General features: G+C 38.7%; 1 protein-coding gene across 1 annotated transcript; it reads right to left on the bottom strand.

Moving 5' to 3' along the window:
• Positions 1-3,978: 3,978 nt before the first annotated feature.
• LOC112512892 lies at positions 3,979-4,401 on the bottom strand. Its single transcript, XM_025119021.1, has one exon. The coding sequence runs from the start codon at positions 4,399-4,401 to the stop codon at positions 3,979-3,981; it is 423 nt and encodes a 140-aa protein (XP_024974789.1).
• Between the last annotated feature and the right edge of the window lie 7,785 nt (positions 4,402-12,186).

Below are 12,186 nucleotides of genomic sequence, written 5' to 3'. Positions count from 1 at the left end.
AGCTTGAAATGCTCCAAATGACATGAATCGAGGTTATCGATGATCTCTGTATATAGATCAAGTGATTTAGAAGAGTAAGAAGTAGAAACCTCTTGGTCATTTCKTTYAGAGGAGTCARAGTYGATMTTWGCCATCCCACAGAAGAGCTCATCCTCTGTGTCCGAGTCTTCCCAAGCAAGGAGACCCTTCTGTTCATCTTCATCTGAGGATTCATCAGTTACTAACTTACTCGATTGAGCTAGTAGAGACTTCTGCTGATAGTAAGGCTACATCTCTAGGACCCCTCTGTGGAGCTTTTGGCCTTTTTGACCAGCAATCTGCAGCAAAGTGGCCTGGCTTGCCACATCTAAAGCATCCTTCCTTCGACTTTTCCTTCTTCTGCTCCTCTACCTTCTGCGAGGGCTTCTGCTCCTTCTCACCTGCATCCGATCTACCTCCCTCTATGAAGTTTCTTCTGTTGAAACTTTTGTATTCCTTCCTCTCACCACCCTTTCTGAATTCTCTGGTGATCGAGGACAGAGATTTCATCATCTCCTTCATCGAGACTTCTTCATCAGAACTTTCGTCACTCTCTGCTATCAGTACCTTCTTCTTCTTCTTCTTCTTCTTCTTCTTCTCCTTCTCTTCCTTTTGTGATCCTTTCCCCTTTCCAGAGCTGCCATCCTCTGTAACTAGAGCAAGTGGACCACCATAGTTCTTTTTCATTTGTAGAACTTGAGGCTCTTGACTTTTAAGAGAGCCAAATAAGTCAGCCAAAGTCCATATTTCCAAATCTAAGGTGGCCTTCATGGACATGGTTAGGTGCATCCATTGAACTCCAAGGCTCTTCAAGAACAGAGAGTTGTTGTCCTCTGCCGTTCTCATTACTCCCTACCTTTTGCAATTGCTAATTAGGGTGTTTAGTCTAGAGTATGTGTCCGACAAGGATTCACCCTCTTTTTCCTTGAAGCTGTGGTATTCGTCAATGCAGATTGCTCGATTGTTCTTGAGTGTTTTCTTACCTCCTTCAATCTGTTTTTCTAATTCTGCCCCAATATCCATGGACAATTGACAGTGATCGATACATTTGAAGATTTCGTGAGGTATTGCCATGATTAACAACCGTTTGCATTTGCTGCTCAAATCAACTAGTATTTTGTCTTCATCACTCCAATTAGCAACAGATCTTGGCTCGTAATGTTCAACAATCTCAGGGGTTGTGCCAGTAGCAGGAACTCTTGGAATTAAGTTCATTGGCACATAAGGAGGATTGTAAAGAAATTCATATATCCTTGGGTGAATTCCTTCCAAAAAATTTATCATTCGCACCTTCTATTGCGGATACTCCTCACGAATAAGCGTGGGAGGTTTTGATTGAGAACCAGTGCTCATGAATGAGGTATTGGCCAGGTTCGCCATTGAAATTAGAAAGAGAAAAATAGGAATAAGATGAAACTATTTTAATCGAGTAAAACAGGGTAAAATGAAGAAGACTGGTGTTCTATAAAATGCAGATTAATACCAAAAACAGAATTAATCGAATGAGAATTCAATTYCTGCTYTGATACCAATTGTTAGGACCTGTAAATTCAGATTTGGTATTTTATCTCTTACTCTGGATGATCGTTAGAACGATTATAGTGCAGCGGAAACAATGATAAGAACACAACAGAGTAATTAATCAAGAACACACAGATTGATATGAAGAAGATGAAGGCAATATAATAGCTTCAAAGGTTTTTCAATTGATTGAAAAATAAGACGATTACAATACGGAAGCACACTGAATTACAAAGGCCTAAGATGCTATTTATACTAGATCCTAACGGCCTTTCTGACATGACCTAGACGTATGAAATCATCCAAGCCGTCCAAATAAAGTCGATTAAAGACCTAGTCACTTGAGAAGCACGTGCAGCTAACAACCTTTGAAAAAACAGCAGAACAGGATCTTCATAGAAGACAAATCCGCAGACCCTCGGTGAGCCATCTCAGAGGCTCTGTTGTAGAAGACTTGTAGGTTCTTATTGCCAGAGGACCATTTTCCAGAACCTCTGTGAGAGACAACAGAGGTTCTGTCATTCTTGACTTGCACGATCAAACAGCTTCTGTTGATGGTCCTCTGTTGTCTTTTATGGAAGATACCCTTCTGTCAACACTTGCATAATACTTTTTCATACTTTTACATTAAGCAAATATTGGAGCTAACAGAGTCCACCTCTGACTCGGAGTCAGAGTCAAGAAAATCCTTGCGTGAATATCGAAGTACAGAGGTATCATTAAGAACTTGAAATTCTCGTGTGCATGAACTAGAGCCTTCATCCATCTTTTGTGTTGAAGAACTTTCAAAAGTATTCGAGGAATTACTCTAGGAAGAATCTGTATGACCTTTAGAAGGATAATTCAAGGCCTCAAGCAAATCTTGCTCGAAAACCTGTCTCACCGTTTCTGTGAAGTCATCCAATAATTTTGGATCCAGAGTTTTAATAAAAAAATTTGTAGATGAACTCTTGATTTCATTTGCATCTGGTTTAATAACATCACCATTTGTTTTTGGATGTTCAAGATTAGTAGAGCCAAAACAAAAAATCTCATCTGCCTTTTGTATGTTTTTTAGATCAACTCGTTGCATACATTTTGAAGAATAAGAGATATTTTTGAATTTTAACCTTTGAGTCTTGTCCCCACTTACAAGCTTACATCTTTTGAAAGGTGAAGGTGTATGCAAATTTGGAAAATCTGGTTTTTTGCTTAGCTCCTAACCTAAACAAAGATTCAAGGGTAGTTTTCTTTTTCCAGGTGAGGTCTAGGTCTGTATAACCTATCCCTGCTCTATCCTGTTGAGAGTTGACTTTTTCATACACCTACTGAGCATCTTGATATTTTTTGATCAAGAGCTCTTTTCTTTGTAAGCTCTGGTGTAAAAATTCACTTTCCTTTTGAAATTAATTTTTTAGGGCTTCAGAGTTTAGTCTGTCACGTTCCTTTTCTAAAAGCTCTTTTTCTTTCTTCTGTATTGCCGCTTTTAGTTCTGTGCACTCTGATTTAAGACTTATTTCAGTGGACGTTTTGTTTGCAAAAGTTTTTCATTTTCCACTGACAATTCTTGTTTTTCTACAGTTAATAGCTCTGTCCCTTGTTCAAAGAATAACTTTTCTTTTTCGAAAGACTTCCTTTTAGATTTTTCGACAGAGAGCTTTTGCTGTAGATTTATGAAATCATTTGTTAACACATAGATGCTTTCTTCTAGGTCAGAATGAGAATAACCAGAGATGGAACATACCTGGGAGTCAGAGTCAGATCCAGACCCTTCTCTGTCGTTCTCAACAGCCATTCCACAGAAATGGGCTTAGTCTTCTTCTTCAGATGAGGAGCCAGAGACCCAGTTCTTCTGTTCATCCATGAGACTCCTTTGGGTTCGATTATATTTGTACTTATTTTTGTAGTACAGCTCAGCTTTCACCATAGGGCCTCTGCACTCTTGGGAGTAGTGCCCCATCTTCCCGCATCTGAAGCATCTGACAGCTTGCTTCTTCTATTCCGACTGCTCTTCCTCCTTCTTATTTGATACAGAAGGAGGGTTCCTTCCTTCGAAAGCTCTGCTTCTGCTACAATCACCTTGTCTTCCTTGTCAAATATATTCTTCCCGAATTTCCTTTGAAATTGCTTGGTAATCAAGGCCAAGGAATGTGCAAAGGCATTGATGTCATCGTCTTCAGAGATTGATGCTCTGTCTTCTTCATCGCTTTCCATGATAAGAGCCTTCTTCCCCTTTCTTCGTTCCTCCTTGGATCTTCTTTCCTTGTGTGGTTGATTGAATCCAATCTCTTTTGAATCAAAGACAAGAGCCAGAGGTCCACCCATAGTGACCTTTGCCTTATGCACTTCCTACTCTGGTGCTTGCAAAGTCCCATACACGTCATGAAGTGTCCATTGCTCCAGATCTTGGTTCGCTTGGAGAGACATGGTCAAGTTTCCCCATTCTGGATTCAACCTCTTCTAAAAGAGCATATTGTTCTCCTCTTGGGTTCTGATCACATCATATTTGCGACACTCGTTGATCAGCATGTTGAATCTATGATAATTTTGTTCTAAAGACTCATCAGGAAGCGCTTGGAAACTATTGTACTCATTTAAGAATTGAGCCCGACGATTTTTCTTCATCTTGATCCCTCCTTCCAGCTGGTTTGCCAATTGATCCCATTGATCTTTGGCACACTCACATACGTCTAGGGATTGAATTATCTCATTCGGAAGTGACATAATCAAAAGCCTTTTGGCTTTTTGATCCACCTCCACTCTGTGCTTGTCCTCATCGTCCCAATCTCGACGAAGCTTGGGAACTCTCCTGACAGGTACTTTGACAGTATCGCCAGCAGTAGGAGTACGAGCAAAAAAATGTAGTGGGAACATAAGGGCCATTTAAAATCGATTCATAGAGCTCGAGGTCAAGACCTTCGTAAAAGTTGATCATGCGAATTTTCCATTGGGGATAATTTTCCCTAATGAGTGTTGGAGGTTTTGTCAAGGATCCAGCACTGTACATGGTGTTCCACGTTTGACTAGACATTTTTGTTTAGGATTTTGAAAAGAAAGATTGACGAGAAAGTGATAGACAACGTAAAAATTATTTCCAAAAAACGTAAAAGCAGACGTTTTAAATGGATCAAAACGAATTAAATTTCTTTTTAAAACGAATAATAAAAAATTAAGAGTAGTATCCTGCTGGATATCGATCGACTAATCAATGAGTTTGATTAGCAGGCTCTGATACCAATTTTTAGAACCCAGATACTCTTAATTCTTAGAAAAATACAGTTGATAAAGAATATGATTGAAGTACAAACAGTGTATTGAGGTTGATCAAGCGAAATATTCATAATAAATAAGAACAATAAAAGACTTGAATAAATCGGATGCTTTTATTAGATGAAAATAACAATTCTCAATCTAGAAGTATTCTCACAAGAAATATGCTATAATATAAGTCGGCACTCTCAAATAATTTGAACCTGAGGAGGAAGCCTCCTTATATACGACTAAGTCAAACAAACTATGCTATAAGTATGGCTTGTATCTCTAAGTTGCTGAGTCTGCATCCTTATCATTGATTCCCTTGTAAAGTGGAGCAGACCAAGTCAAGCCGCTTTGATTCTGTTTGACGCTTGCGAGAATATATGGACTTAACGCGCATCCCATGGAGTTAGAAGACCAGACGCTCTGCATGTACTATAGAGAAGCTCTGCATGTACTATGCAGAGATTCTGCATATGCAGAGGCTCTCTGTGTACTATGCAGAGGCTCTGTGTCTAGAGTTGTAGCTTTGCATCAAGCACTTAAGCTTTTTGGCGCATAAGGCTTGATCGTCCACGGAGAATGAGCATGGGCTCTATGTGTAGGAACCTTCACTCTTTGAGTAAGAGCTCTGGTTCTTGACCTCTCACAAGAGCTCTTAGTCCAGACTGTTTCTATAGACTAAGTCCTATTGACTAAAATAAGAGACTTCTTACTTACACTTTCACAAGATAGGGTCTAACACATAACATCCCTGGTTATGTATTCTGATTGAGGCCCACGTTCCGGATTAACATTCCCCGAAATAGAATCCCTCGAATCAGGATGAACCTCAGTCTGACTTCTTCCTTGAACCTGAGTCCTCCGCCGGCCTCTACCTGTAACAACACACATTTTTTCCCATACACAGATTAACCACATACACATACTCATAAAACAAAATATAGTATTGTTTACAAAAATACGGACAAATAAAAACTTTCTTCAATACATTTGTAAATAACTAAATTTTATCATTTCTACACTTTTCCCTTGCCTTTGTCCTGTGAGGTATGATGACTTGCAAAACCGGTTAGTCCAACAACTGAGCATTAGACCCAAAAGGTCTAGTGAGTGTACAATTCTCATACAAATAACATAACTTTCCAAACTTAGAATCAAACTTGTATGGATACAAACATTTATCTATTTTTCTCGCGGTTATTTCATCTCTCTTGCAGTTACACTGTCATTACATCTTTCTCGCGGTTACACCGCCATTTCATCTCTCTTTACATCTCTCTCGCGGTTACACCTCCATTTCATCTCTCTCGCGGTTACACCGCCATTTCATCTCTCTCGCGCTTACACCGCCATTTCATCTCTCTCGCGGTTACACCGCCATTTCAAGATAAGAACTTTAATTCAAAATAAAGTCAAATCAACATTAACCAGATTTGAAATCCGGACAACACTACCCGAATATGGAATCCGGTTAACTTAGCCGGATATGGAATCCGGTCAACTTAGCCGGATATGGAATCCGGACATCATATGAGATTGTTACCCCGAATATCACTTGAGCGATTTAGATTATACACCGAAGGATACTTAACCGGTTTAGAGAATACCTCGACGAACCTTAGCGATTTAAAGAGAATCCGGCTGTTTCTTGGGCGGTTTAAGATAAACCCGGACACCCTTGTCCAATTTAAGCTCGAATCCGGACAACACTTGACCGGTTTAGATGAAGTCCAGTCAACACTTGTCCGGTTTAAAAATGGTAAACCGTACAATATACAAAGTACTTCAAAATAAGGTAATTCCAATAACAATGAATTGTATACCAACAATTGTTACTCAAAGCAAAAACACACTCACCTTACTGTGTTGATCAGATTAAGTCTTCAGTCTTTTCTCTCAATATATGAAGAAAATTCTCTCCAAAAACCAACCCCTTACCTTTAACATACACTTGCTATTTATAGCAAGTGTATGGCCGTCTTTTTACAAAAGTCGGCTATACACACACCTCAACACCTTCACAAACATCACACATTCCTAACACCCATATATAATATATATATATATATTCCAAAATTTCATACTTCAAACTCTGAAACCCGAATATTATAACATTCCCTTCTTAAAAGAATTTCATCCCAGAATTCCATTTAAGCAAAAAAGTAGGGATACTTCATTCGCATTTCAGACTCCGATTCCCAAGTGGCGTCTAGTCCTTTGTGATAACGCTACTGAACCTTCACTAACCCAACCTCTTTATTTCGCAACTTCTTTACTTTGAAGTTAGTAATTTGTTCAGGGGTTTCTTCAAAGCACAATCTTTCATCCACCTTAATATCAGGTAACGGTACTGCCACATCCGGACTTATTGCACACTTCCTTAAATTTGACGCATGAAACGTGTCATGGATTCCGCTTAACTCTGAAGGAAGTTCTAACTTGTATGCCACTTCCCCAACCCTTCCAATAATGGGGAATGGTCCAACATATCTTGGACTTCACTTCCCTCTTTTTCCAAAACGTACCATTCCTTTCCAAGGTGATACCTTTAACATCACTCTATCACCCACTTGAAACTCAATCGGCTTCCGACGTTTATCTGCTTAACTTCTTTGTCTATCCTGTGCTGTTTTCATCCGTTCCCGTATTACTCCAATTTTATCTGCAGTTTGTTGAACTAACTCAGGCCCAACTAACTGTTTTTCACCTATTTCATTCCAACACAAAGGAGTTCGACATTTGCATCCATACAAAACTTCAAAAGGTGCTGCCTGAATACTCGAATGGTAGCTATTGTTGTATGCAAATTCTACCAGAGCCAAATGACTATCCCATGATCCTCCGAAATCAAAGACACATGCTCTTAGCATATCTTCTGATGTGTGGATAGTTTGTTCACTTTGTCCATCTGTTTGAGGGTGATAAGTTGTACTTAGCTTAATTTGTAAACCCATTTCTCTTTGGAAGCTCTTCCAAAACATAGAAGTGAACCGGCTATCTCCATTAGAAACAATTGATAGAGGAACACCATGTCATGTCACTACCTCATCAATGTATAATTTTGCCAATCTCTCCATTGGATATGATTCTTTTATATGTAAGAAGTGTGCAGATTTGGATAACCGATCTACTATCACCCATATAGCATCATAACCTTTTGATGTTTTCGGTAATTTGGTTATGAAATTCATAGTGATGTGATCCCACTTCCAGACTGGAATTTCTAATGATTGCAACTTACCATAAGGGCGTTGGTGTTCAATCTTTACCTAAAGACATGTTAGGCATTGCTCAACATGCTTAGCTATGTCCTTTTTCATACATGGCCACCAATAATATTGCTTCAAATCCCGATACATTTTATTTGTACCTGGATGAATAGCAAAACGTGACTTATGAGCCTCACCCAAAATACGTTTTATGAGATCACCATAGCATGGTACCCAAATTCTATTCTAGAATTTCCAGAATTCTCTATCATCTCTTACCAGATCAGATATTAATCCAGCCACTTTTTCCTGTTTAATCATATCTTCCTTCATGGCCTCATGTTGAAATTATCGTAACTCTTCCTGAATATTTGGTAACAACTCAACCCGTAGAGCTATAGCTTTGATAGTTCCACTTTTCTCTTGTCGACTTAATGCATCGGCCACTACGTTTGCTTTTCCTGGGTGATACAAAATTTCACAATCATAATCACTAACCAATTCCAACCATCGTCTCTGACGCATATTCAGTTCTTTCTGATGGAACAGATGTTGTAAGCTCTTATGATTAGTGAAAAATTGACATTTCGTCCCGTATAGGTAGTGCCTCCATATTTTCAAAGTGAATACTACTGCCGCCAATTCCATATCATGAGTAGGATACTGCCTTTCATGATCTTTTAATTGTCTGGAAGCATAAGCTATTACCTTTCCATGTTGCATCAGTACACAACCCAAACCCATCTTTGACGCATCACTATATACCACCAAATCTTCCATTCCATCTGACAGAGATAAAATTGGTGCACTGCATAACTTGTCCATTAACATTTGAAAGGCCTGAGCTTGCGCTTCACCCCACTCATATTTCACATTCTTCTTGGTCAGCTTCGTTAATAGAGTAGTTATACGTAAGAAATCATGTATAAACTTACGATAATACCCAGCCAATCCCAGAAAACTTCTGACTTCAGTTGCAGTCTTTAGGGCTTCCCATTTTTCAATAGCTTTAATCTTCAAAGGATCCACCTTAATGCCTTCTTTTGAGATAACATGCCCCAAAAACTGAACTTCTCGTAACCAAAATTCACACTTTGACATCTTGGCATACAATCTCTCTTGTTTCAGCAATTCTAAGAGTAATCTCAAATGATGAGCATGCTCTTCTTCCGACCGATAATATATCAGAATATCATCGATGAAAACAATCACAAATATATCAAGATAGGGACGTCACACCCTATTCATTATGTCCATAAAGGCTGCAGGCGCATTTGTGAGTCCACATAGCATAACCAAAAATTCGTAATGACCATATATGTACGAAATGTTGTTTTCGACACATCTTCATTCCGAATCTTCAGTTGATGATAACAGGACCGTAAATCAATTTTCGAAAAAAAGTAGCCCCAACCAATTGATCAAACAAATCATCAATTCTTGGGAGAGGATACTTATTTTTTATTGTCAGTTTATTCAGCTCCCAATAATCAATGCACATCCTCATTGATCCATCCTTCTTCTTTACAAATAGCATCGATGCACCCCATGGAGAAGTACTTGGTCGGATAAAACCTTTATCCAACAATTCTTTCAATTGCGACATTAATGCCGAAGCTCACGGAGGCATATCCGTATTTGGGGGAGTCGGTGAACGGACTCGTGAAGGAAATGATATTTACATGGAAATGAAAGAATCTGGAGTATTTATTATAATCCATAGACAAAACCTTCCTTTAGCACGCGCAACGGGTGCTACTCCAGGAAGTAATTCTATTTGAAACTCAATTATTCGATCCGGAGGTAAGCTTATCAAATCTTCTGGAAATACTTCTGGAAGTTCCCTCACAACTGGGATATCTTTCATCTTTCCTTTCTCTTTCTTCATATCTATAGCATATGCAAGAAAACTAACACATCCCTTCTGTACATACATTCGAGCCTTTAAAACTGAGATAAGGCTAGAGTAACGATCCCGTCGATCCCCAAAAATCACAACCTTTCCTTTTTCTAGTAAGTCTATATGAATCATCTTCTCATTACAGACTATGTTAACTTGGTTTTTAGCTAACCAATCCATGCCTATAATTATATTAAATTCCCTTAAAGGCAAAGGAAATAATTGTATAGGCACCTCACATCCTTCAATACTTATAAAGCATTCATCAATTCTTTCCTTAGCCAAAACTTCACTATCATTTGCTGTTTCCACAATTAGATCCTTACTAAATGCTTTAGATTCTAAATGTGCGCAAGTAATAAATGATGGTGACACAAAAGAACGATTTGCACCCGAGTCAAATAAAACTTTGGCACATACTGAATTAACAAGGAATGTACCTATCACCACTTTAGGGTGCTCTTCTGCCTCGCCTCTCGTCATCTGAAAGGCTCTCCCTCTTGCAAATCATCTTCTAATTTTCGTATTGCAGCTTCAGGACAATACGCATTTTAATCTTAGCCACAAATTCTTCCCACAGCATGGTTTTCAAAATATTTGGATCTGAACTTGACAGAACTTCCCACCAGTACAAGGCACTTGATCTCAGACGAGATACAACAAACATAACTTTCATGTAAGTCCCAACAAGTTCACCAAGTTGTACGTCCCAACAAGTTCACCAAGCTTTCTTGGAACTTTCCCAACTCTGCTGCCAACATTTCCTGAGTAATATATCCGGGATCAGGAACATTGTGTCCACCCCTTGCCCTTCCTCTACCACGGCCAGACATTGAACTTTCTTGGGCCGACAATTCCTGTTCTTGTCTAGTACCTCTACCTATTCCTCGACCCCTGCTGCGACTTCACGTTTCTATTCTCATCACAATTTTTGGGTCTTCCCCTTGAGTCACATTTCTTCTTCCCCGACCTCTTCCATAACCAGTAGAGGTCCTTTCTGATTGATTGGGATTATCTGCCATTTCTCAATGTATAACTTTTCTATCAAATTTAAACACACATGATTATTCTCATAATCAAAACATAATAACACATTCATCCTCAAGTCTATCCATAACTCAGATTATATCAGTCATATATAATCTATCTTTCTCATAATAAGTTCAGCTATAACAGATTCCCATGTTCATAGACCCAGTGAAACCTCTTATCATAACTTCCGTACCTCTAGTTTAAGTCTAAGTATTTCGCAAATACCCAGATCCCTTAAACTAAGGCTCTGATACCAACTGTAACAACCCATATTTTTCCCATACACAGATTATCCACATACACATACTCATAAAACAAAATATAGTATTGTTTACAAAAATACAGACAAATATAAACTTCCTTCAATACATTTGTAAATAACTAAATTTTATCATTTCTACACTTTTCCCTTGCCTTTGTCGTGTGAGATATGATGACCTGCAAAACCGGTTAGTCCAACAACTGAGCGTTAGACCCAAAAGGTCTAGTGAGTATACAATTCTCATACAAATAACATAACTTTCCAAACTTAGAATCAAACTTGTATGGATACAAACATTTATCTATTTTTTTTGTGGTTACACCACCATTTCATCTCTTTTGCAGTTACACTGTCATTACATCTTTCTCGCGGTTACACCGCCATTTCATCTCTCTCGCGGTTACACCTCCATTACATCTCTCTCGCGGTTACACCGCCATTTCATCTCTCTCGCGGTTACACCGCCATTTCAAGATAAGAACTTTAATTCAAAATAAAGTCAAATCAACATTAACCGGATTTGAAATCCAGACAACATTACCCGAATATGGAATCCGGTCAACTTAGCCGGATATGGAATCCGGACATCATATGAGATTGTTACCCCGAATATCACTTGAGCGATTTAGATTATACACCGGAGGATACTTGACCAGTTTAGAGAATACCTCGACGAACCTTCAAGCGATTTAAAGAGAATTCGGTTGTTTCTTGTGCTGTTTATGATAAACCTGGACACCCGTTGTCCGATTTAAGCTCGAATCCGGACAACACTTGACTGGTTTAGATGAAGTCCGGTCAACACTTGTCCGGTTTAAAAATGGTAAACCGTACAATATACAAAGTAATTCAAAATAAGGTAATTCCGATAACAGTGAATTGTATACCAACAATTTTTACTCAAAGTAAAAACACACTCACCTTACTGTGCTGATCGGATTAAATCTTAAGTCTTTTCTCTCAATATATGAAGAAAAATTATCTCCAAAAACCAACCCCTTACCTTT

Source organism: Cynara cardunculus (assembly GCF_001531365.2).
Source record: "Cynara cardunculus var. scolymus isolate 2C chromosome LG 5, CcrdV1, whole genome shotgun sequence".
Classification (NCBI taxonomy): domain Eukaryota; kingdom Viridiplantae; phylum Streptophyta; class Magnoliopsida; order Asterales; family Asteraceae; genus Cynara; species Cynara cardunculus.
Note: the sequence above shows the minus strand (reverse complement) of the source record. Positions and strands in the feature narration are given on the sequence as shown.

Coding starts and splice junctions, on each gene's coding strand:
- LOC112512892 (XM_025119021.1), bottom strand. CDS start 4,401: ATGGCCCTTATGTTCCCACTACATTTTTTTGCTCGTACTCCTACTGCT.